The sequence below is a fragment of the Ascaphus truei genome, chromosome 14, assembly GCF_040206685.1.
Source record: "Ascaphus truei isolate aAscTru1 chromosome 14, aAscTru1.hap1, whole genome shotgun sequence".
Taxonomy (NCBI): domain Eukaryota; kingdom Metazoa; phylum Chordata; class Amphibia; order Anura; family Ascaphidae; genus Ascaphus; species Ascaphus truei.
Genome location: NC_134496.1, coordinates 50429202 through 50454539, shown reverse-complemented (window position 1 = coordinate 50454539; position 25338 = coordinate 50429202). Strand labels below are relative to the sequence as shown.

The window sequence follows — 25338 nt, the reverse complement described above, 5'->3', positions numbered from 1 at the left end:
CTGGACAATCATTAATGGCGATGTGCTCGGAACCCGCGGGGTCCACTGGCGCGTGTCAGCGACTCTGCTATTAATGATTTGACAAGCCCGCAATGGCCTTCTTTTTGGTTTTCCTAGGATGGCCATTATAAAGAATACGCCATCTTAGCGCCTGGAGGCGGCCGTAGTAATGCACTGGGCGCTTCTGATTGTGTAAAAGAAAATATAAGCAAGCCACAGCATGGGAAATGGATAGGCAAATGGGACCCGCGCCTGGTCAGGTCAGCAATGTTCTGTGATAAATCACCGACATGTCCAGCAGGCAGCAAATGCCCAAGCGACCCGCCTGCACCCTCACTCATGCAAATAAAAACTAGCAAAAGGGGTTAGATGTGCGACATGCACGGTCCTTTACCCATGTGCAGCCTCCGAATAAAACAGCCTGGGGTTTAAGAATCTTTCCATCTGGTAGGATGCTGTAACCATTCATAGAACAAATGCATGCATAAGAAACGCCTTGTTTTAGTCTTTAATATAATATCCATGTTTGTAATTCAGTAACAGTAGGGACATCCCTAAAATCAGGACCCTCATTATTGGGCTATCAGGGGGTCACAATCTTCCTTCCTGCAGTGATGTAGGAAGGTCCCCTTTATCCCATGAAACGTATCCAAGGCACTGCAGCAAAGGTCATTCCGCGATCAATGTTTAGAGTGAAGATGATCTGACTTAAGCTTTATATTTAAAAGTGCAGTCTCACTAAACATATCCGGGAATTCAAATGAACATTCATCACAATTTTTTTTCCCTTTAGAAATCAGTATATTAGGGGTTTCTTAACTCCAGTCCTCAAGACCCCCCTAACAGGTCAGGTTTTTCAGGATATCCCTGCTTCAGCACAGGCGGCTCAGTCTTTGGCTAAGGCCCCGATATCTCCGCTGCAACGCGCGCCCGCGAGATTGGCGGCGCGTGCAGCCGATTACCTGGACTGCAGCTCACTGCAGGAAGAGACAGGAGGGGGGCGTGGTGGGGGCACGGCCATGACATCACCCGGCAGGTTCGCCCTCATTGGCTGAACCGCCGGGGGGCGTGCCGCATCGCTCGACGCGAGTCCTGCTCTCAATTCTATTGAGCAGCAGCACCTCGCGCCCCAGCGCTGCGGCCCCGGCCCCATTGAGGGGAGGGCTCTCGTCCGTGCAGCGTTCGCCACAGCGGACGCTGTAGTAGGCAGCGGGGTCAAGGCCTTACACTGCACCAGCTGGGCTGAAGCAGGGATATCCTGAAACCCTGACCTGTTAGGAAGGCCTTGCAGCCTGGAGGGCAGAACCCCTGCAGTACACGCTTCAATGGTTTTCAGGCACACTGTACGTTGAAAAACCAGGCGGAAGATTGTTTTTTTTATATACAGAATATACAATAGACGCTGCTTTTGTGATTTACTCTATTTTGCAGTAAATCGAAATCTGCAGTGATCGGGCCCGGGCTCGCAAGCAGTTTGTAGAAAATTTACAACGGTCATTAAAAAAAAAAAAAAAAGTTAACAAATATATTACATCGTTATTTCGTCAATTAAGAAAACTGCCTGGTTTCACAGTACAATGTGAGGAGAATGAAAGCAAAACGCAATTCTGTACAAATTATATATATTTGCACCTAGTAAGTGGGAGTGCACCTTTAATGTGTGTAATGGGTGAAAGGGGCAGCCTTTACGTTGCACGCGGTTTGACTCCTTTCGCCGTTAGCGGCGCCTGCAACGCATTGCTGCGCATGGAAGATACACACAGCCTAGCAATACCATGCAGGCTGCTACAGCGCACATTACATCAAGGAAGACGTCACTTCTTGTAAGAAAGCTCACTTCAAATTACAAACCAAACTATTTAGTTTCACCCGGGCAGGGGTGTTAATTTTACCCCCAAGTGCGGAGACATAAAAAAATAATATATATATACTATTGTCTATAGAGAAAAGAGGGGAAAGATGCTTGTATCTCCAAAGCAAGAGCCACGTGCAGTTTGATGTACAGTCCTCCTCCTAATGGCTACTCCATTTATTAGCGTGATCATCCCACACGCCTGTCAGCTACGTCTCATATCAGCTGTAATGTCCTGGTCGCTCTGTCAGTGATTAGGTGTCTGCTTCAGCGGCTTGCGCTGCTCTGTGAAATGTTTAAACCCTTTTGCACCCAGCGTACATGATTATATATCTTATTTCATATTTGGATATTAAGATTATAAACCTGGTCAGACAGGGTTAAACATTCCCCCCCAGCACTGGTGTGAATGATATTCTGTCAGGTAGGAAGCTAGGAGGTTGTGTTATCAGACACAATCCCCACACCGGCACATACGTTAAAATAAGATCCATATTATCGGATTGCCGCCGGAGAGATCTGCGACACCCTGCTCTGTAAGTGTTTAAAGTCCGCAGAGGATATAAGAAGCAATTCTATCCATATCCCAAATCTATCTAAAAAACCGGAGCCTTTCCCCTAACACTGAACAGGGGTTTGTAGCAAGGCATCGTGCTGGGGGGGGGGAGAGGGCAAGGCGGGCATCGTGCTGGGGGGGAGGGGGGAGGCGCCCTCGGGCATCGTGCTGGGGGGGGCACCCGAGGGCAGCACGCTGGGGGAGGGGCCCTCTGGCTGCACGCTGGTGGGGACTCCTCAGGCAGCACATTGGGGGGGCGAGGGGGGCCTGGGGCAGCGGGCAGCGAAAGAAACACCTCAAATATAGCGCTTCTAAATGATCCGTTAAAAAAGTTAAAACATTGATACACATTTACCTTATTTTAAACGGTCCCCTGGAGCTGAACTGTGGCACTCCAACAAAGATTTCACTTCCTAAAATACCTTACAAGAATTCTTGTATGGGAGAAAACAAGATGGCCCCAGGGCTCTGCCTCACTCCGGTGGCCAACAGGGACCCCCACAGCCATCTGTTTGCCTTGCCCATTCTGGCAAAAGTAACTAATCTCGGCCATCGGTTGGGACCCCAGAGATGTGTGTGCAGCGGTTCAGATTCGGGGAACCATCTGGTTCGTACAAAGTACAGAAAGTCTCCTGGATCTGGGGCAAGGATGGGCAGTGGCTGCTTTCATTCCTGGGAGTTACCTCTCAGAGAGCCTTGTGTGTGTGTGTGCGGGCCCCATAATCACAATGTGTATATTTCACCAACGACTGTATATACTAAAGCCGCCTAGGTGTGCATTGTACAGATACATGAACAGTCCTCTCTGCTATTGTATGGCTCCTGTTTAACCCCTTATGTGCCAGAGGGACCTGAAATTCAGACCGCAGTAAAGATGTTAAAATGCAACATAGCCTCAAGACTGGAAACACTTGTAGCCCTCTCACATGATGTGCGCCTGCGACGCGCGCCTGCGGCAGCATCTCACGTTCATGGTAATCACCAAACGATTCTGTCTTTGTTCCGGAGATTTCCTCTGCTCTTCGCTTACACTCACTTCCTCCAAGTCACATCACATACATAACCTGCTTTCTCCTTCTCAGAATGAAAGTATTTAGGGGTTCGCTCCAGATAATGTGTCACACACTAGTGCTCTGCATCTTATAGATCGGGGGCGGCAAACTCCAGTCCTCAAGGGCCATCAACAGGTCAGGTTTTAAAAATATCCCTGCTTCAGCACAGGTGGCTGTCATTGACTAAGCCACTGATTGAGTCACCTGTGCTGAAGCAGGGATATCCTGAAATTCTGACCAGTTGGTGGCCCTTGAGGACTGGAGTTGGCCGCCCGTGTTATAGATCCATCACCCAGCAGGGCCTGGCTGTTCCCTCTGGCAGCAAGAAAGGAAACTACATGGAGCAGGTCTTTGGCAGAGAAGGTGTTAAAGTGCTGTGCTCAGTGAGGTTAGGATTCACAGCACACTCTGGCAGCCCCCACGCGGAGCTCTGAAAGGTAAGACCATGTACTTGCTGCAGCCGTGTTTGCACTTAGCAGACACAGGACGCCCTAAAGCTTAAAGAGATCAGAACAAAAATAAATAAAATCATAAATAAAAACAACGCTAAAAACGACCCCCACTCGTCCTGAAAACCCGGCACACGACTCGCGCCCTTCAACCCCGAGGGGAGGCTGCAACGTGTGTGTGGTGTGTGTGTAACAGTGTCAGTGATATGCAAGCCCTCCCCACCTCCCCCTATTCCACGTAACCCGCCCCCCCTCTCGTGGCCCGGGTCGCCCTGCAATGCGTGCGCTTGCTCTCTGGCCTGGAAGCCGAGGAGCAGTAATGTCACAGACAGGGATCCCGGGACCAGGGAAGGATGCAGGACTATTTACCCGGGTGCGGCCTCAAGGTTGTGTGTCCAGAACCAGCTCTGGGATTGCAGAGCTGGAGGGGTAGGGTGATCAGTGCACTCTGATCTGTACGGCTGCTTTATACACAGACACGAAGATGCCCCATCCCCCGCGGTGATGGGGAGTGAGCTGAAGCATTAAAAACAGAACTAAAAGTCCCTTTCCAGAGGCTCACACCCCACCCCTCCTCCGCCTCAAATCATCACTTATTGCATCTTCTGTATGTGTCCGTTAACACTTCGTGCGCTGGAGAGGGCTACGACACTGCAGATCCCGAGGCGCAAACCTTTTTGGGGTTTTCAAAGTGCTTAGGACTTTCTGTTACGAGGAGAGACAGGACGCCAAAGAGTTAAGTCCTTAAAAATAAACTAAAAACGGGTGCGGACAAAGTGGAGCGTTAAAGTGTGATCCCCACGTGCGCTGGAGCCCAGCGTCCCTCCGCACTGCGTGCGATGATGGCGAGAGGCAGGATGTCTGCGCATGGTCTGGATCCTGGGACCAGCGCTCTCTGCGAGAGAGAGGGGGGGTGGGGTGTCACGCGGTGGAAGGAGATTGGTTCTTTGGCGGGGCCAGATCCAACAGGGCCTGTACGGTTCCCGCCACTTCCGCCAGACCGGATTCTTCCAGGATGTGGGGAGGCCGACACAGAAGGTCCTACACGGGACGAACGGGGGGAGGGAAGGGGAACCGGAACAAAAGAACAAAAGAACAGAAAATAAATGAAATGAGGATGAAGAAATCAACGGAAAAACGGAATAAACTCAAACAAAGAAAACAAATAATAAGTGACAATGAGATGTTAAAACAAAATATATGCAAAGGATGAAACCGACCCAACGCAGTAACCAGGAGCAAATTAACCCTTTAGCTTCCTGAGCGGGGCCCTCTTGCCAGGTAAAGCATTAAGGACGGGGAGTCTTTCCTCTCCTTTAGTGTCTGACGGGGTCGCAGCAGGTAAGGGGGTCACGGCAGGTAAGGGGGTCACGGCAGGTAAGGGGGTCGCGGCAGGTAAGGGGGTCGCGGCAGGTAAGGGGGTCGCGGCAGGTAAGGGGGTCGCGGCAGGTAAGGGGGTCGCGGCAGGTGACATGGAAGCAGAAGATAAATAGTTTGATGGTAGACAGTATGACACACACCCTAAATCTGGGTCCCACAGGAGGAGACAGACAGACAGCTGCAGGTGTGCTTGGGTGCAGGAGGAAGTCAAATGAATCCCAGGACAGCATGAGAGAGAAAGAACCAGACACAGCAGGCAGGCACACGCATACAGCAGGCACACATACACACAGTCGGCACGCACACACACACACACACACACACAGTCGGCGCGCACACACACAGCAGGCAGGCAGGCAGGCAGGCAGGCACGCACGCACACACACACACACACACACACAGCAGAGACACATGGCTTAAGATGCCGCATGTGACATCTGTAGCAAAATTTATTTACAACAATTCAGAAGAATAAAACAAAGTGCAGTTGGTGTAACAGACGCAGGGCAGGGAGTGTTACATGTCGGCATTGACACGAGAGCTTTGTATTAACTGCTTCAGTTACTTCCTACTTAACGCTCTGCCATATCTTGCATTATCTTTCAGGGTTAATCTTTTACCCTGGTGCTATAATAGTCCCTGCTAGAGCCGGTGAGTGGGATTAACAGTCCGGTGGGGTAAGGCACAGAAACTCATGTTTAGAAATGTGGCTATGAACCCAATCAATCAGCGCTAGTGGGAACAGACACGGATTTAGCTCCAGTCAGTTATACTGCGGTTTAATTCAATACGTGTTTCAGGAGAAAAAGGGTTTTGTGTCAGTGTGTTAATGACCTGTAACAGTATATAGGGGGCGGCCCGGTCCTGAACACAAAGCACAGATTAGGAGTTTGCCTTCCCAGAAACCAACCCAAACATGGATTGTTTTTCCATCTTTAAACGGCAAAGAAGAAATATTCAGAAACTCAAAACAACGGAGCTTGGACTACACCGCTGGGAGAGGTGAGGCCGGCCTTGCCAAGGCAGACACGCGGTGACCCTCTGCCGCCACGCCACAGCCTAACCAGCTCTCCATGCTCCGGGCTCCCTGTACATGGAGGCGCAGCGGCTGCCGTTTCATCTCATGACAACGGTTTTAGCAGTTTGAAGGACATTTAAAATGGGCAGTTATTGTGAGCTCCTGTCAGGGCAACTAACGTCAAACACTGCTGGGCGGGCGTCAGAGAAATACTTTGCACAAAACTCACTCTTATTCAGAGGACTCAGACGCCATCATTTACTAAAACCACTTAAAACGTCACATTGATATGACCATTTGATACACAGTATCCCCATGTGAGATTTGCTCTATGTTACCAGGGATCACAAACACATCCTTTCCAATTCATTAAAGAGGCAGAATAAAAATCTACAATAAAACACCCGCCCAATTTACACAAAGAAACGTATCTTATCTAATGTCCCGCCCTGGAAATGTGTAGGTTCGGTGCAGCTTGTGATATCGCTGTAGATGTGATTCAAACCTCCTGTTTAAACAAGAAACTCGCCACTGTCGGAACTTGTGAACAACATCTAGAAAAACTCACATGGTGATCAAATGTCCGCACAACATGTGTTAATGTGGCTACACACTTTGTGAGTGTCCTCTTGTACATCCCCTGGGTGAATCGTGTGCAAGGTATCTTCCTCTGAATACCCTTAACAGCACCCAGCCATGTTATATGGAAGTACTTCGCTTTAAGGTCACAGAGAGGGAAGGCACTGTGGGGTGACACTGGTTTATTACAGTGTTACGATGCATCGTTAACCTCTTTGGTGATGTAAAGGCCTGCAGTGCATTAAGAAACAAGGCCCCATCAGCACTAAATGGGTTATCACAGTTAATTCCTGGAACATTATGCACCAACAAGGGATACAAACTCAGGAGGAAATGGGACAGTCTCACTGCTGTATTGGAGGGTCAGACTAGTTTAGTCCTATTTGATTCTCAGAATAGCACCAAACCCAACTTGGTCAAGGAAGGACAGAATCTTATAATATCAAAGGTAATTAGGGTCAGGAAGGAGAGACCTACAGATGCAGCAGGTGCTATAACCTCTGTTATCGCATGATAAAGCGATGAACGGCACGAGAGGGCAAATCGTGAGAGCGCAAATCGTGAGAGCGCAAATCGTGAGAGCGCAAATCGTGAGAGCGCAAATCGTGCAACGCTGTGTACTTGAATGGCTCTGTGGAAAAGGTGCACAAAACGTGCGGGAGCGCGTTATCATGCGATGGCGAGTGCAATAACCTCTGCTACATCTGTATAAACCAAGAGGCAGCGTTGGCATAGGTATAAAGCAGGGGTGGGCAACACCAGTCCTCAAAGCCCACCAACAGGTCAGGTTTGCAGGCTAACCCTGCTTCAGCAGAGGTGGCTCAATCAAAGACTGACCCACCTGTGCTGAAGCAGTCAAAGACAGCCAGTGATTCAGCAACCTGTAGTGCAGCAGTCGAAGACTGATCCACCTGTGCTGAAGCAGGGATAGCCTCAGAAGCAGACGGTGGCCCTTGAGGACTGGAGTTGCCCACCCCTGGTATAAAGGCACAGCATGCCCGTGCAGACAGCAGGGCCTCTGCAGAGGTGTGACGTCTCCCCACAATTATCTCCTATCTGCAGCTCTCTCTGTGCTCCTCCACTCTTTGGATATATCTGCGATGTGGGGAGATCTTTCCCCGGAGGGTTTTCGAGCACTCGCTCATCTGCTTGCGACATGTCACTGCCATTTACTCTTGTACGACAGAAGTGTGAAAATTACTGGAACGGGATGGGGGGGGGGGGGTGAGAGAAATATGGGGGGCTTATATGCCTGGTTACCAAGTAATGGTTAGAAATCTGATTCCTTTAGTCTCTGCAGCAATGAATGAAATGACGTACTGAGCAGTCTCAGTGACCTCTCCTCTCTGTCCCTGGTTGCAGCTGTTGAGGTCGCGCTTGTCACAGCGGAGAATTAACACTAGGATTGTGCTTTATAGGAGAGTGTTTGCGGAAGGTCACACCCCCCCCCCCTGATAAAGTTAGTAAAAGCCGTACCCCCCGCCGTGTCACGCCTGTGTCCAGGAGGCAAGAACCCAGCGATAGAGCAGGAAGAGGAGAAGCATGAGGGTGCAGTAAAACACCCCGAAACCCAGGAGGTGAGAGGGAGCAGCGGGTGAGCTTTCTCCATAGGAGAGGAGGCTTTCCAGAGTCCCTGTAAGGCTGCTGTGCTTTAGCTGGAGAATGTCTGAAGGGAGACAAACTTTGTCCTGTCGAGAGGGGGCGAGCAGGAAGGGAAAAACAGAAACGCAGAGTCAGTCATGCAAACATGGCCATGCAGTTAGAGTTATATCACTGCAGTTACTAGAACCAAGCAGCAGAGACAGGAGGGAGAGGGTCCCACACAGCGCATGTTCCCCACCGCTGGAATAACAAGCAGCAGAGACAGGAGGGAGAGGGTCACACACAGCGCATGTTCCCCACCGCTGGGATAACACGCAGCAGAGACAGGAGGGAGAGGGTCACACACAGCGCATGTTCCCCACCGCTGGGATAACAAGCAGCAGAGACAGGAGGGAGAGGGGTCACACACAGCGCATGTTCCCCACCGCTGGGATAACAAGCAGCAGAGACAGGAGGGAGAGGGGTCACACACAGCGCATGTTCCCCACCGCTGGGATAACAAGCAGCAGAGACAGGAGGGAGAGGGGTCACACACAGCGCATGTTCCCCACCGCTGGGATAACACGCAGCAGAGACAGGAGGGAGAGGGGTCACACACAGCGCATGTTCCCCACCGCTGGGATAACACGCAGCACAGACAGGAGGGAGAGGGGTCACACACAGCGCATGTTCCCCACCGCTGGGATAACAAGCAGCAGAGACAGGAGGGAGAGGGTCCCACACAGCGCATGTTCCCCACCGCTGGGATAACACGCAGAGACAGGAGGGAGAGGGTCACACACAGCGCATGTTCCCCACCGCTGGGATAACACGCAGAGACAGGAGGGAGAGGGGTCTCACACAGCGCATGTTCCCCACCGCTGGGATAACACGCAGCAGAGACAGGAGGGAGAGGGGTCCCACACAGCGCATGTTCCCCACCGCTGGGATAACACGCAGAGACAGGAGGGAGAGGGTCACACACAGCGCATGTTCCCCACCGCTGGGATAACACGCAGAGACAGGAGGGAGAGGGGTCTCACACAGCGCATGTTCCCCACCGCTGGGATAACACGCAGCAGAGACAGGAGGGAGAGGGGTCCCACACAGCGCATGTTCCCCACCGCTGGGATAACACGCAGCAGAGACAGGAGGGAGAGGGTCACACACAGCGCATGTTCCCCACCGCTGGGATAACACGCAGCAGAGACAGGAGGGAGAGGGTCACACACAGCGCATGTTCCCCACCGCTGGGATAACACGCAGCACAGACAGGAGGGAGAGGGGTCACACACAGCGCATGTTCCCCACCGCTGGGATAACACGCAGCACAGACAGGAGGGAGAGGGGTCACACACAGCGCATGTTCCCCACCGCTGGGATAACACGCAGCACAGACAGGAGGGAGAGGGGTCACACACAGCGCATGTTCCCCACCGCTGGGATAACACGCAGCAGAGACAGGAGGGAGAGGGTCACACACAGCGCATGTTCCCCACCGCTGGGATAACACGCAGAGACAGGAGGGAGAGGGGTCCCACACAGCGCATGTTCCCCACCGCTGGGATAACACGCAGCAGAGACAGGAGGGAGAGGGTCACACACAGCGCATGTTCCCCACCGCTGGGATAACACGCAGCAGAGACAGGAGGGAGAGGGTCCCACACAGCGCATGTTCCCCACCGCTGGGATAACACGCAGCAGAGACAGGAGGGAGAGGGTCACACACAGCGCATGTTCCCCACCGCTGGGATAACACGCAGCACAGACAGGAGGGAGAGGGGTCACACACAGCGCATGTTCCCCACCGCTGGGATAACGAGCAGCAGAGACAGGAGGGAGAGGGGTCACACACAGCGCATGTTCCCCACCGCTGGGATAACACGCAGCACAGACAGGAGGGAGAGGGGTCACACACACCGCATGTTCCCCACCGCTGGGATAACACGCAGCACAGACAGGAGGGAGAGGGTCACACACAGCGCATGTTCCCCACCGCTGGGATAACACGCAGCACAGACAGGAGGGAGAGGGGTCACACACAGCGCATGTTCCCCACCGCTGGGATAACACGCAGCAGAGACAGGAGGGAGAGGGGTCACACACAGCGCATGTTCCCCACCGCTGGGATAACACGCAGCACAGACAGGAGGGAGAGGGTCACACACAGCGCATGTTCCCCACCGCTGGGATAACACGCAGCACAGACAGGAGGGAGAGGGGTCACACACAGCGCATGTTCCCCACCGCTGGGATAACACGCAGCAGAGACAGGAGGGAGAGGGTCACACACAGCGCATGTTCCCCACCGCTGGGATAACACGCAGAGACAGGAGGGAGAGGGTCACACACAGCGCATGTTCCCCACCGCTGGGATAACACGCAGCAGAGACAGGAGGGAGAGGGTCCCACACAGCGCATGTTCCCCACCGCTGGGATAACACGCAGAGACAGGAGGGAGAGGGGTCACACACAGCGCATGTTCCCCACCGCTGGGATAACACGCAGCAGAGACAGGAGGGAGAGGGGTCACACACAGCGCATGTTCCCCACCGCTGGGATAACACGCAGCAGAGACAGGAGGGAGAGGGGTCACACACAGCGCATGTTCCCCACCGCTGGGATAACACGCAGCAGAGACAGGAGGGAGAGGGTCACACACAGCGCATGTTCCCCACCGCTGGGATAACACGCAGCAGAGACAGGAGGGAGAGGGTCCCACACAGCGCATGTTCCCCACCGCTGGGATAACAAGCAGCAGAGACAGGAGGGAGAGGGGTCACACACAGCGCATGTTCCCCACCGCTGGGATAACAAGCAGCAGAGACAGGAGGGAGAGGGGTCACACACAGCGCATGTTCCCCACCGCTGGGATAACACGCAGCAGAGACAGGAGGGAGAGGGTCCCACACAGCGCATGTTCCCCACCGCTGGGATAACACGCAGAGACAGGAGGGAGAGGGGTCACACACAGCGCATGTTCCCCACCGCTGGGATAACACGCAGCAGAGACAGGAGGGAGAGGGGTCACACACAGCGCATGTTCCCCACCGCTGGGATAACACGCAGCAGAGACAGGAGGGAGAGGGTCACACACAGCGCATGTTCCCCACCGCTGGGATAACAAGCAGAGACAGGAGGGAGAGGGTCACACACAGCGCATGTTCCCCACCGCTGGGATAACACGCAGCAGAGACAGGAGGGAGAGGGTCACACACAGCGCATGTTCCCCACCGCTGGGATAACACGCAGAGACAGGAGGGAGAGGGTCACACACAGCGCATGTTCCCCACCGCTGGGATAACACGCAGCAGAGACAGGAGGGAGAGGGGTCACACACAGCGCATGTTCCCCACCGCTGGGATAACACGCAGCACAGACAGGAGGGAGAGGGTCCCACACAGCGCATGTTCCCCACCGCTGGGATAACACGCAGAGACAGGAGGGAGAGGGTCACACACAGCGCATGTTCCCCACCGCTGGGATAACACGCAGAGACAGGAGGGAGAGGGGTCACACACAGCGCATGTTCCCCACCGCTGGGATAACAAGCAGCAGAGACAGGAGGGAGAGGGTCACACACAGCGCATGTTCCCCACCGCTGGGATAACACGCAGCAGAGACAGGAGGGAGAGGGTCCCACACAGCGCATGTTCCCCACCGCTGGGATAACACGCAGAGACAGGAGGGAGAGGGTCCCACACAGCGCATGTTCCCCACCGCTGGGATAACACGCAGCAGAGACAGGAGGGAGAGGGTCACACACAGCGCATGTTCCCCACCGCTGGGATAACACGCAGAGACAGGAGGGAGAGGGTCCCACACAGCGCATGTTCCCCACCGCTGGGATAACACGCAGCAGAGACAGGAGGGAGAGGGGTCCCACACAGCGCATGTTCCCCACCGCTGGGATAACACGCAGCAGAGACAGGAGGGAGAGGGTCCCACACAGCGCATGTTCCCCACCGCTGGGATAACACGCAGCAGAGACAGGAGAGAGAGGGGTCACACACAGCGCATGTTCCCCACCGCTGGGATAACAAGCAGCAGAGACAGGAGGGAGAGGGGTCACACACAGCGCATGTTCCCCAACGCTGGGATAACAAGCAGCAGAGACAGGAGGGAGAGGGTCCCACACAGCGCATGTTCCCCACCGCTGGGATAACAAGCAGCAGAGACAGGAGGGAGAGGGGTCCCACACAGCGCATGTTCCCCACCGCTGGGATAACACGCAGCAGAGACAGGAGGGAGAGGGGTCACACACAGCGCATGTTCCCCACCGCTGGGATAACAAGCAGCAGAGACAGGAGGGAGAGGGTCCCACACAGCGCATGTTCCCCACCGCTGGGATAACACGCAGCACAGACAGGAGGGAGAGGGTCACACACAGCGCATGTTCCCCACCGCTGGGATAACACGCAGCAGAGACCGGAGGGAGAGGGGTCACACACAGCGCATGTTCCCCACCGCTGGGATAACAAGCGGCAGAGACAGGAGGGAGAGGGTCCCACACAGCGCATGTTCCCCACCGCTGGGATAACAAGCAGCAGAGACAGGAGGGAGAGGGTCACACACAGCGCATGTTCCCCACCGCTGGGATAACAAGCAGCAGAGACAGGAGGGAGAGGGTCACACACAGCGCATGTTCCCCACCGCTGGGATAACACGCAGCAGAGACAGGAGGGAGAGGGTCCCACACAGCGCATGTTCCCCACCGCTGGGATAACACGCAGCAGAGACAGGAGGGAGAGGGTCCCACACAGCGCATGTTCCCCACCGCTGGAATAACAAGCAGCAGAGACAGGAGGGAGAGGGTCACACACAGCGCATGTTCCCCACCGCTGGGATAACACGCAGCAGAGACAGGAGGGAGAGGGTCACACACAGCGCATGTTCCCCACCGCTGGGATAACACGCAGCAGAGACAGGAGGGAGAGGGTCCCACACAGCGCATGTTCCCCACCGCTGGGATAACAAGCAGCAGAGACAGGAGGGAGAGGGTCACACACAGCGCATGTTCCCCACCGCTGGGATAACACGCAGAGACAGGGGGGAGAGGGGTCACACACAGCGCATGTTCCCCACCGCTGGGATAACACGCAGCAGAGACAGGAGGGAGAGGGTCACACACAGCGCATGTTCCCCACCGCTGGGATAACACGCAGCAGAGACAGGAGGGAGAGGGTCCCACACAGCGCATGTTCCCCACCGCTGGGATAACACGCAGCAGAGACAGGAGGGAGAGGGGTCCCACACAGCGCATGTTCCCCACCGCTGGGATAACACGCAGAGACAGGAGGGAGAGGGTCCCACACAGCGCATGTTCCCCACCGCTGGGATAACACGCAGAGACAGGAGGGAGAGGGTCCCACACAGCGCATGTTCCCCACCGCTGGGATAACACGCAGCACAGACAGGAGGGAGAGGGTCACACACAGCGCATGTTCCCCACCGCTGGGATAACACGCAGAGACAGGAGGGAGAGGGTCACACACAGCGCATGTTCCCCACCGCTGGGATAACACGCAGAGACAGGAGGGAGAGGGGTCACACACAGCGCATGTTCCCCACCGCTGGGATAACAAGCAGCAGAGACAGGAGGGAGAGGGTCACACACAGCGCATGTTCCCCACCGCTGGGATAACAAGCAGAGACAGGAGGGAGAGGGGTCACACACAGCGCATGTTCCCCACCGCTGGGATAACAAGCAGCAGAGACAGGAGGGAGAGGGGTCACACACAGCGCATGTTCCCCACCGCTGGGATAACACGCAGCAGAGACAGGAGGGAGAGGCGTCACACACAGCGCATGTTCCCCACCGCTGGGATAACACGCAGCAGAGACAGGAGGGAGAGGGGTCACACACAGCGCATGTTCCCCACCGCTGGGATAACACGCAGAGACAGGAGGGAGAGGGGTCACACACAGCGCATGTTCCCCACCGCTGGGATAACACGCAGCAGAGACAGGAGGGAGAGGGGTCACACACAGCGCATGTTCCCCACCGCTGGGATAACACGCAGCAGAGACAGGAGGGAGAGGGTCACACACAGCGCATGTTCCCCACCGCTGGGATAACAAGCAGAGACAGGAGGGAGAGGGTCACACACAGCGCATGTTCCCCACCGCTGGGATAACACGCAGCAGAGACAGGAGGGAGAGGGTCACACACAGCGCATGTTCCCCACCGCTGGGATAACACGCAGAGACAGGAGGGAGAGGGTCACACACAGCGCATGTTCCCCACCGCTGGGATAACACGCAGCAGAGACAGGAGGGAGAGGGGTCACACACAGCGCATGTTCCCCACCGCTGGGATAACACGCAGCACAGACAGGAGGGAGAGGGTCCCACACAGCGCATGTTCCCCACCGCTGGGATAACAAGCAGCAGAGACAGGAGGGAGAGGGTCACACACAGCGCATGTTCCCCACCGCTGGGATAACACGCAGAGACAGGAGGGAGAGGGGTCACACACAGCGCATGTTCCCCACCGCTGGGATAACAAGCAGCAGAGACAGGAGGGAGAGGGTCACACACAGCGCATGTTCCCCACCGCTGGGATAACACGCAGCAGAGACAGGAGGGAGAGGGTCCCACACAGCGCATGTTCCCCACCGCTGGGATAACACGCAGAGACAGGAGGGAGAGGGTCCCACACAGCGCATGTTCCCCACCGCTGGGATAACACGCAGCAGAGACAGGAGGGAGAGGGTCACACACAGCGCATGTTCCCCACCGCTGGGATAACACGCAGAGACAGGAGGGAGAGGGTCCCACACAGCGCATGTTCCCCACCGCTGGGATAACACGCAGCAGAGACAGGAGGGAGAGGGTCCCACACAGCGCATGTTCCCCACCGCTGGGATAACACGCAGCAGAGACAGGAGGGAGAGGGTCCCACACAGCGCATGTTCCCCACCGCTGGGATAACACGCAGCAGAGACAGGAGAGAGAGGGTCCCACACAGCGCATGTTCCCCACCGCTGGGATAACACGCAGCAGAGACAGGAGGGAGAGGGGTCACACACAGCGCATGTTCCCCACCGCTGGGATAAAACGCAGCAGAGACAGGAGGGAGAGGGGTCACACACAGCGCATGTTCCCCACCGCTGGGATAACACGCAGAGACAGGAGGGAGAGGGGTCACACACAGCGCATGTTCCCCACCGCTGGGATAACAAGCAGCAGAGACAGGAGGGAGAGGGGTCACACACAGCGCATGTTCCCCAACGCTGGGATAACAAGCAGCAGAGACAGGAGGGAGAGGGTCCCACACAGCGCATGTTCCCCACCGCTGGGATAACAAGCAGCAGAGACAGGAGGGAGAGGGGTCCCACACAGCGCATGTTCCCCACCGCTGGGATAACACGCAGCAGAGACAGGAGGGAGAGGGTCCCACACAGCGCATGTTCCCCACCGCTGGGATAACAAGCAGCAGAGACAGGAGGGAGAGGGTCACACACAGCGCATGTTCCCCACCGCTGGGATAACACGCAGAGACAGGAGGGAGAGGGTCACACACAGCGCATGTTCCCCACCGCTGGGATAACACGCAGAGACAGGAGGGAGAGGGGTCACACACAGCGCATGTTCCCCACCGCTGGGATAACACGCAGAGACAGGAGGGAGAGGGGTCACACACAGCGCATGTTCCCCACCGCTGGGATAACACGCAGCACAGACAGGAGGGAGAGGGTCACACACAGCGCATGTTCCCCACCGCTGGGATAACACGCAGCAGAGACCGGAGGGAGAGGGGTCACACACAGCGCATGTTCCCCACCGCTGGGATAACAAGCGGCAGAGACAGGAGGGAGAGGGTCCCACACAGCGCATGTTCCCCACCGCTGGGATAACAAGCAGCAGAGACAGGAGGGAGAGGGGTCACACACAGCGCATGTTCCCCACCGCTGGGATAACACGCAGCAGAGACAGGAGGGAGAGGGTCACACACAGCGCATGTTCCCCACCGCTGGGATAACACGCAGCAGAGACAGGAGGGAGAGGGTCCCACACAGCGCATGTTCCCCACCGCTGGAATAACAAGCAGCAGAGACAGGAGGGAGAGGGTCACACACAGCGCATGTTCCCCACCGCTGGGATAACACGCAGCAGAGACAGGAGGGAGAGGGTCACACACAGCGCATGTTCCCCACCGCTGGGATAACACGCAGCAGAGACAGGAGGGAGAGGGTCCCACACAGCGCATGTTCCCCACCGCTGGGATAACAAGCAGCAGAGACAGGAGGGAGAGGGTCACACACAGCGCATGTTCCCCACCGCTGGGATAACACGCAGAGACAGGGGGGAGAGGGGTCACACACAGCGCATGTTCCCCACCGCTGGGATAACACGCAGCAGAGACAGGAGGGAGAGGGTCACACACAGCGCATGTTCCCCACCGCTGGGATAACACGCAGCAGAGACAGGAGGGAGAGGGTCCCACACAGCGCATGTTCCCCACCGCTGGGATAACACGCAGCAGAGACAGGAGGGAGAGGGGTCCCACACAGCGCATGTTCCCCACCGCTGGGATATCACGCAGAGACAGGAGGGAGAGGGTCCCACACAGCGCATGTTCCCCACCGCTGGGATAACACGCAGAGACAGGAGGGAGAGGGTCCCACACAGCGCATGTTCCCCACCGCTGGGATAACACGCAGCACAGACAGGAGGGAGAGGGTCACACACAGCGCATGTTCCCCACCGCTGGGATAACAAGCAGCAGAGACAGGAGGGAGAGGGTCCCACACAGCGCATGTTCCCCACCGCTGGGATAACAAGCAGCAGAGACAGGAGGGAGAGGGGTCACACACAGCGCATGTTCCCCACCGCTGGGATAACACGCAGCAGAGACAGGAGGGAGAGGGTCACACACAGCGCATGTTCCCCACCGCTGGGATAACACGCAGCAGAGACAGGAGGGAGAGGGTCCCACACAGCGCATGTTCCCCACCGCTGGGATAACACGCAGCAGAGACAGGAGGGAGAGGGGTCACACACAGCGCATGTTCCCCACCGCTGGGATAACACGCAGCAGAGACAGGAGGGAGAGGGGTCACACACAGCGCATGTTCCCCACCGCTGGGATAACACGCAGAGACAGGAGAGAGAGGGTCACACACAGCGCATGTTCCCAACCGCTGGGATAACACGCAGAGACAGGAGGGAGAGGGTCACACACAGCGCATGTTCCCCACCGCTGGGATAACAAGCAGCAGAGACAGGAGGGAGAGGGTCACACACAGCGCATGTTCCCCACCGCTGGAATAACACGCAGAGACAGAAGGGAGAGGGTCACACACAGCGCATGTTCCCCACCGCTGGGATAACACGCAGCAGAGACAGGAGGGAGAGGGTCACACACAGCGCATGTTCCCCACCGCTGGGATAACACGCAGCAGAGACAGGAGGGAGAGGGTCCCACACAGCGCATGTTCCCCACCGCTGGGATAACACGCAGCAGAGACAGGAGGGAGAGGGTCCCACACAGCGCATGTTCCCCACCGCTGGGATAACACGCAGCAGAGACAGGAGGGAGAGGGGTCACACACAGCGCATGTTCCCCACCGCTGGGATAACACGCAGCAGAGACAGGAGGGAGAGGGTCCCACACAGCGCATGTTCCCCACCGCTGGGATAACAAGCAGCAGAGACAGGAGGGAGAGGGTCACACACAGCGCATGTTCCCCAACGCTGGGATAACAAGCGGCAGAGACAGGAGGGAGAGGGTCACACACAGCGCATGTTCCCCACCGCTGGGATAACACGCAGCAGAGACAGGAGGGAGAGGGGTCACACACAGCGCATGTTCCCCACCGCTGGGATAACACGCAGCAGAGACAGGAGGGAGAGGGTCCCACACAGCGCATGTTCCCCACCGCTGGGATAACAAGCAGCAGAGACAGGAGGGAGAGGGTCACACACAGCGCATGTTCCCCACCGCTGGGATAACAAGCAGCAGAGACAGGAGGGAGAGGGGTCCCACACAGCGCATGTTCCCCAACGCTGGGATAACAAGCAGCAGAGACAGGAGGGAGAGGGTCCCACACAGCGCATGTTCCCCACCGCTGGGATAACACGCAGCAGAGACAGGAGGGAGAGGGGTCACACACAGCGCATGTTCCCCACCGCTGGGATAACACGCAGCAGAGACAGGAGGGAGAGGGTCACACACAGCGCATGTTCCCCACCGCTGGGATAACAAGCAGAGACAGGAGGGAGAGGGTCACACACAGCGCATGTTCCCCACCGCTGGGATAACACGCAGAGACAGGAGGGAGAGGGGTCACACACAGCGCATGTTCCCCACCGCTGGGATAACACGCAGCAGAGACAGGAGGGAGAGGGGTCTCACACAGCGCATGTTCCCCACCGCTGGGATAACAAGCAGCAGAGACAGGAGGGAGAGGGGTCACACACAGTGCATGTTCCCCACCGCTGGGATAACACGCAGAGACAGGAGGGAGAGGGGTCACACACAGCGCATGTTCCCCACCGCTGGGATAACACGCAGCAGAGACAGGAGGGAGAGGGGTCTCACACAGCGCATGTTCCCCACCGCTGGGATAACAAGCAGCAGAGACAGGAGGGAGAGGGTCACACACAGCGCATGTTCCCCACCGCTGGGATAACAAGCAGCAGAGACAGGAGGGAGAGGGTCACACACAGCGCATGTTCCCCACCGCTGGGATAACAAGCAGCAGAGACAGGAGGGAGAGGGTCACACACAGCGCATGTTCCCCACCGCTGGGATAACAAGCAGCAGAGACAGGAGGGAGAGGGTCACACACAGCGCATGTTCCCCACCGCTGGGATAACACGCAGAGACAGGAGGGAGAGGGGTCTCACACAGCGCATGTTCCCCACCGCTGGGATAACAAGCAGCAGAGACAGGAGGGAGAGGGGTCCCACACAGCGCATGTTCCCCACCGCTGGGATAACACACAGAGACAGGAGGGAGAGGGTCCCACACAGCGCATGTTCCCCACCGCTGGGATAACACGCAGCAGAGACAGGAGGGAGAGGGTCACACACAGCGCATGTTCCCCACCGCTGGGATAACACGCAGAGACAGGAGGGAGAGGGGTCACACACAGCGCATGTTCCCCACCGCTGGGATAACAAGCAGCAGAGACAGGAGGGAGAGGGTCACACACAGCGCATGTTCCCCACCGCTGGGATAACACGCAGCAGAGACAGGAGGGAGAGGGTCACACACAGCGCATGTTCCCCACCGCTGGGATAACACGCAGAGACAGGAGGGAGAGGGGTCCCACACAGCGCATGTTCCCCACCGCTGGGATAACACGCAGAGACAGGAGGGAGAGGGGTCACACACAGCGCATGTTCCCCACCGCTGGGATAACAAGCAGCAGAGACAGGAGAGAGAGGGTCCCACACAGCGCATGTTCCCCACCGCTGGGATAACACGCAGAGACAGGAGGGAGAGGGTCCCACACAGCGCATGTTCCCCACCGCTGGGATAACACGCAGCAGAGACAGGAGGGAGAGGGTCACACACAGCGCATGTTCCCCACCGCTGGGATAACACGCAGAGACAGGAGGGAGAGGGTCACACACAGCGCATGTTCCCCACCGCTGGGATAACACACAGAGACAGGAGGGAGAGGGTCACACACAGCGCATGTTCCCCACCGCTGGGATAACACGCAGCAGAGACAGGAGGGAGAGGGGTCACACACAGCGCATGTTCCCCACCGCTGGGATAACACGCAGCAGAGACAGGAGGGAGAGGGTCCCACACAGCGCATGTTCCCCACCGCTGGGATAACAAGCAGCAGAGACAGGAGGGAGAGGGTCACACACAGCGCATGTTCCCCACCGCTGGGATAACACGCAGCAGAGACAGGAGGGAGAGGGTCCCACACAGCGCATGTTCCCCACCGCTGGGATAACACGCAGCAGAGACAGGAGGGAGAGGGTCACACACAGCGCATGTTCCCCACCGCTGGGATAACAAGCAGCAGAGACAGGAGGGAGAGGGTCACACACAGCGCATGTTCCCCACCGCTGGGATAACACGCAGAGACAGGAGGGAGAGGGGTCACACACAGCGCATGTTCCCCACCGCTGGGATAACACGCAGCAGAGACAGGAGAGAGAGGGTCACACACAGCGCATGTTCCCCACCGCTGGGATAACACGCAGAGACAGGAGGGAGAGGGGTCCCACACAGCGCATGTTCCCCACCGCTGGGATAACACGCAGAGACAGGAGGGAGAGGGGTCCCACACAGCGCATGTTCCCCACCGCTGGGATAACACGCAGCAGAGACAGGAGGGAGAGGGGTCACACACAGCGCATGTTCCCCACCGCTGGGATAACAAGCAGCAGAGACAGGGGGGAGGGGGTCACACACAGCGCATGTTCCCCACCGCTGGGATAACACGCAGCAGAGACAGGAGGGAGAGGGGTCCCACACAGCGCATGTTCCCCACCGCTGGGATAACAAGCAGCAGAGACAGGAGGGAGAGGGTCACACACAGCGCATGTTCCCCACCGCTGGGATAACACGCAGCAGAGACAGGAGGGAGAGGGGTCACACACAGCGCATGTTCCCCACCGCTGGGATAACAAGCAGCAGAGACAGGAGGGAGAGGGTCACACACAGCGCATGTTCCCCACCGCTGGGATAACAAGCAGCAGAGACAGGAGGGAGAGGGTCCCACACAGCGCATGTTCCCCACCGCTGGGATAACACGCAGCAGAGACAGGAGGGAGAGGGTCCCACACAGCGCATGTTCCCCACCGCTGGGATAACACGCAGCAGAGACAGGAGGGAGAGGGTCCCACACAGTGCATGTTCCCCACCGCTGGGATAACACGCAGCAGAGACAGGAGGGAGAGGGTCACACACAGCGCATGTTCCCCACCGCTGGGATAACACGCAGAGACAGGAGGGAGAGGGGTCCCACACAGCGCATGTTCCCCACCGCTGGGATAACACGCAGAGACAGGAGGGAGAGGGTCCCACACAGCGCATGTTCCCCACCGCTGGGATAACAAGCAGCAGAGACAGGAGGGAGAGGGTCACACACAGCGCATGTTCCCCACCGCTGGGATAACAAGCAGAGACAGGAGGGAGAGGGTCCCACACAGCGCATGTTCCCCACCGCTGGGATAACACACAGAGACAGGAGGGAGAGGGTCCCACACAGCGCATGTTCCCCACCGCTGGGATAACAAGCAGCAGAGACAGGAGGGAGAGGGTCACACACAGCGCATGTTCCCCACCCCTGGGATAACACGCAGAGACAGGAGGGAGAGGGTCCCACACAGCGCATGTTCCCCACCGCTGGGATAACAAGCAGCAGAGACAGGAGGGAGAGGGGTCACACACAGCGCATGTTCCCCACCGCTGGGATAACACGCAGAGACAGGAGGGAGAGGGTCACACACAGCGCATGTTCCCCACCGCTGGGATAACACGCAGCAGAGACAGGAGGGAGAGGGGTCACACACAGCGCATGTTCCCCACCGCTGGGATAACAAGCAGCAGAGACAGGAGGGAGAGGGTCCCACACAGCGCATGTTCCCCACCGCTGGGATAACAAGCAGCAGAGACAGGAGGGAGAGGGTCACACACAGCGCATGTTCCCCACCGCTGGGATAACACGCAGAGACAGGAGGGAGAGGGGTCACACACAGCGCATGTTCCCCACCGCTGGGATAACACGCACAGACAGGAGGGAGAGGGTCCCACACAGCGCATGTTCCCCACCGCTGGGATAACACGCAGCAGAGACAGGAGGGAGAGGGTCACACACAGCGCATGTTCCCCACCGCTGGGATAACACGCAGAAGAGACAGGAGGGAGAGGGTCACACACAGCGCATGTTCCCCACCGCTGGGATAACACGCAGCAGAGACAGGAGGGAGAGGGTCCCACACAGCGCATGTTCCCCACCGCTGGGATAACACGCAGCAGAGACAGGAGGGAGAGGGTCCCACACAGCGCATGTTCCCCACCGCTGGGATAACAAGCAGCAGAGACCGGAGGGAGAGGGTCACACACAGCGCATGTTCCCCACCGCTGGGATAACACACAGCAGAGACAGGAGGGAGAGGGTCACACACAGCGCATGTTCCCCACCGCTGGGATAACACGCAGAGACAGGAGGGAGAGGGGTCACACACAGCGCATGTTCCCCACCGCTGGGATAACACGCAGCAGAGACAGGAGGGAGAGGGTCACACACAGCGCATGTTCCCCACCGCTGGGATAACACGCAGCAGAGACAGGAGGGAGAGGGTCACACACAGCGCATGTTCCCCACCGCTGGGATAACACGCAGCAGAGACAGGAGGGAGAGGGGTCACACACAGCGCATGTTCCCCACCGCTGGGATAACACGCAGCAGAGACAGGAGGGAGAGGGGTCACACACAGCGCATGTTCCCCACCGCTGGGATAACACGCAGAGACAGGAGGGAGAGGGGTCACACACAGCGCATGTTCCCCACCGCTGGGATAACACGCAGCAGAGACAGGAGGGAGAGGGTCACACACAGCGCATGTTCCCCACCGCTGGGATAACACGCAGAGACAGGAGGGAGAGGGGTCACACACAGCGCATGTTCCCCACCGCTGGGATAACACGCAGCAGAGACAGGAGGGAGAGGGTCACACACAGCGCATGTTCCCCACCGCTGGGATAACACGCAGCAGAGACAGGAGGGAGAGGGTCCCACACAGCGCATGTTCCCCACCGCTGGGATAACAAGCAGCAGAGACAGGAGGGAGAGGGTCCCACACAGCGCATGTTCCCCACCGCTGGGATAACAAGCAGCAGAGACAGGAGGGAGAGGGGTCACACACAGCGCATGTTCCCCACCGCTGGGATAACACGCAGCAGAGACAGGAGGGAGAGGGTCCCACACAGCGCATGTTCCCCACAGCTGGGATAACAAGCAGCAGAGACAGGAGGGAGAGGGTCCCACACAGCGCATGTTCCCCACCGCTGGGATAACAAGCAGCAGAGACAGGAGGGAGAGGGGTCACACACAGCGCATGTTCCCCACCGCTGGGATAACAAGCAGCAGAGACAGGAGGGAGAGGGTCCCACACAGCGCATGTTCCCCACCGCTGGGATAACAAGCAGCAGAGACAGGAGGGAGAGGGGTCACACACAGCGCATGTTCCCCACCGCTGGGATAACAAGCAGCAGAGACAGAAGGGAGAGGGTCACACACAGCGCATGTTCCCCACCGCTGGGATAACACGCAGCACAGACAGGAGGGAGAGGGTCACACACAGCGCATGTTCCCCACCGCTGGGATAACACGCAGCAGAGACAGGAGGGAGAGGGTCACACACAGCGCATGTTCCCCACCGCTGGGATAACAAGCAGCTGGATTTGGGATTAGGACCAGAAGGCGGAGACTGCAGCACTGATATATACGACTGGCATTGTCTCCAGGCTTAAATGTGAACGTTTAAAAGTAGCAGTGTCCTTTTATATACGCCACTTAATGACAAACAGTTTTACGATGGGTATTTCTTGTGCACGTCTCTGTTTATACAATTTTTGTGCAAATAGCAACGGAAGAGAGGGAAGGAGACCACGTCATCCATCCTTTATCTATGGCTCTGGCTGTATATCTGAAAATTCTGACTTTCAGGTTATATATGAAATAGGAGTGAAATGTGCACTTTTCCCTGTAAAATAAGGCTTTTGGCAAAAGTGCATATTTCACACGTACTACATGTTACCGGTCTTTAGAAGCCTCATACAGAAGAGAGTGTACACAGAGCACATGAGAGAGAGACAGAGAGAGAGACAGAGAGAGAGACAGAGAGAGAGACAGAGAGAGAGAGAGACAGAGAGAGAGAGAGAGAGAGACAGAGACAGAGAGAGACAGAGAGAGAGAGAGACAGAGAGAGAGAGAGACTGACAGAGAGAGAGACTGACAGAGAGAGAGACTGACAGAGAGAGAGAGAGACTGACAGAGAGACTGACAGAGAGAGTGACAGAGAGAGTGACAGAGAGAGTGACAGAGAGAGTAAGAGCTTAAATCTAGCTGTGGCCTCCAGTAAAAGGAACCTTCACGTTAACAAGACTTAGGCTGAGATTTTAGTCCCCGCATGCACATGCAGTCGAGTAGGCCTCTAGCCCGAGCGATGGGTGAATTCAGTTTCCAGTGATTGTGGAGGCGATGGGGATGCGTCACCAGGTTGCTTTGCCGCGATTGGCTGAAACACTGACGTGACCCGGCAGTCGCGCTCCGTCGTGCGCACTAGCGGCAACCTCATAAGGATTCTGCCTTTTGTTCTTGTCGCACGCAAGCGCCATCGCACGGACTAAAATCTCAGCCATAGCCACAATAAGACAGGAACTGGTGTTTACGTGGAATAAAACAGGTGAAAAGCCTGCAGAATTATTCCAGGCTAGGTGTAAAACCTGTTTGGGATGGAGACCGTTACCTGAGGGACGCCGATCCTCCTGCAGGCGTCGAGGAAGTTTTCCACGTTCCGTCTGCATTTCGCCATTGTCAGTTTAGGCTGTGAGGGGAGAGGCGGTCTCGGTTACGCAGGAGGCGGCAGATTCTGTTTTGCATGTTACACGTTTGTGGGATATATGGTGTTTGTTACACCGAGCTGCGAGGGAAGCTACTGTGAAGTGCACACCCCTGCTACATACTTACAACAGCTGGGGAGGGGACGTGGATACTCGGTACAGATCTGGGCCGCACATGATTGGCTAAATGACACAGGACAACCCCGTCCGTCAGCGCTGCCCCAAGGTCGTTGGGCAGGGACACCTTTAACCGTGACTCGATATTCTAAAAGGATGAAATAAAGGCATTTCTCACCATCAGGACACAAACATACACAACGAGAGCACC

General features: G+C 56.7%; 1 protein-coding gene across 9 annotated transcripts in view; it reads right to left on the bottom strand.

The window, feature by feature from the left end:
* Positions 1 to 495: 495 nt before the first annotated feature.
* The window catches only part of LRCH3 (leucine rich repeats and calponin homology domain containing 3), a 77038-nt gene continuing 52195 nt past the window's right edge, over positions 496 to 25338 (bottom strand). For 7 of the 9 annotated variants that reach the window (XM_075570933.1, XM_075570936.1, XM_075570934.1 and 4 more), the window contains 4 exons: positions 25138 to 25275; positions 24917 to 24994; positions 8363 to 8574; positions 4820 to 4950 (listed from right to left, as the gene is read on the bottom strand). In XM_075570933.1, coding sequence (XP_075427048.1) covers positions 8374 to 8574; positions 24917 to 24994; positions 25138 to 25275 — 417 coding nt within the window. In that variant the 3' untranslated portion in view covers positions 4820 to 4950; positions 8363 to 8373. Of the gene's footprint in view, positions 4951 to 8362; positions 8575 to 24916; positions 24995 to 25137; positions 25276 to 25338 lie in introns of all 9 variants that reach the window. The other 2 variants (XM_075570937.1, XM_075570942.1) reach the window with 1 other exon arrangement.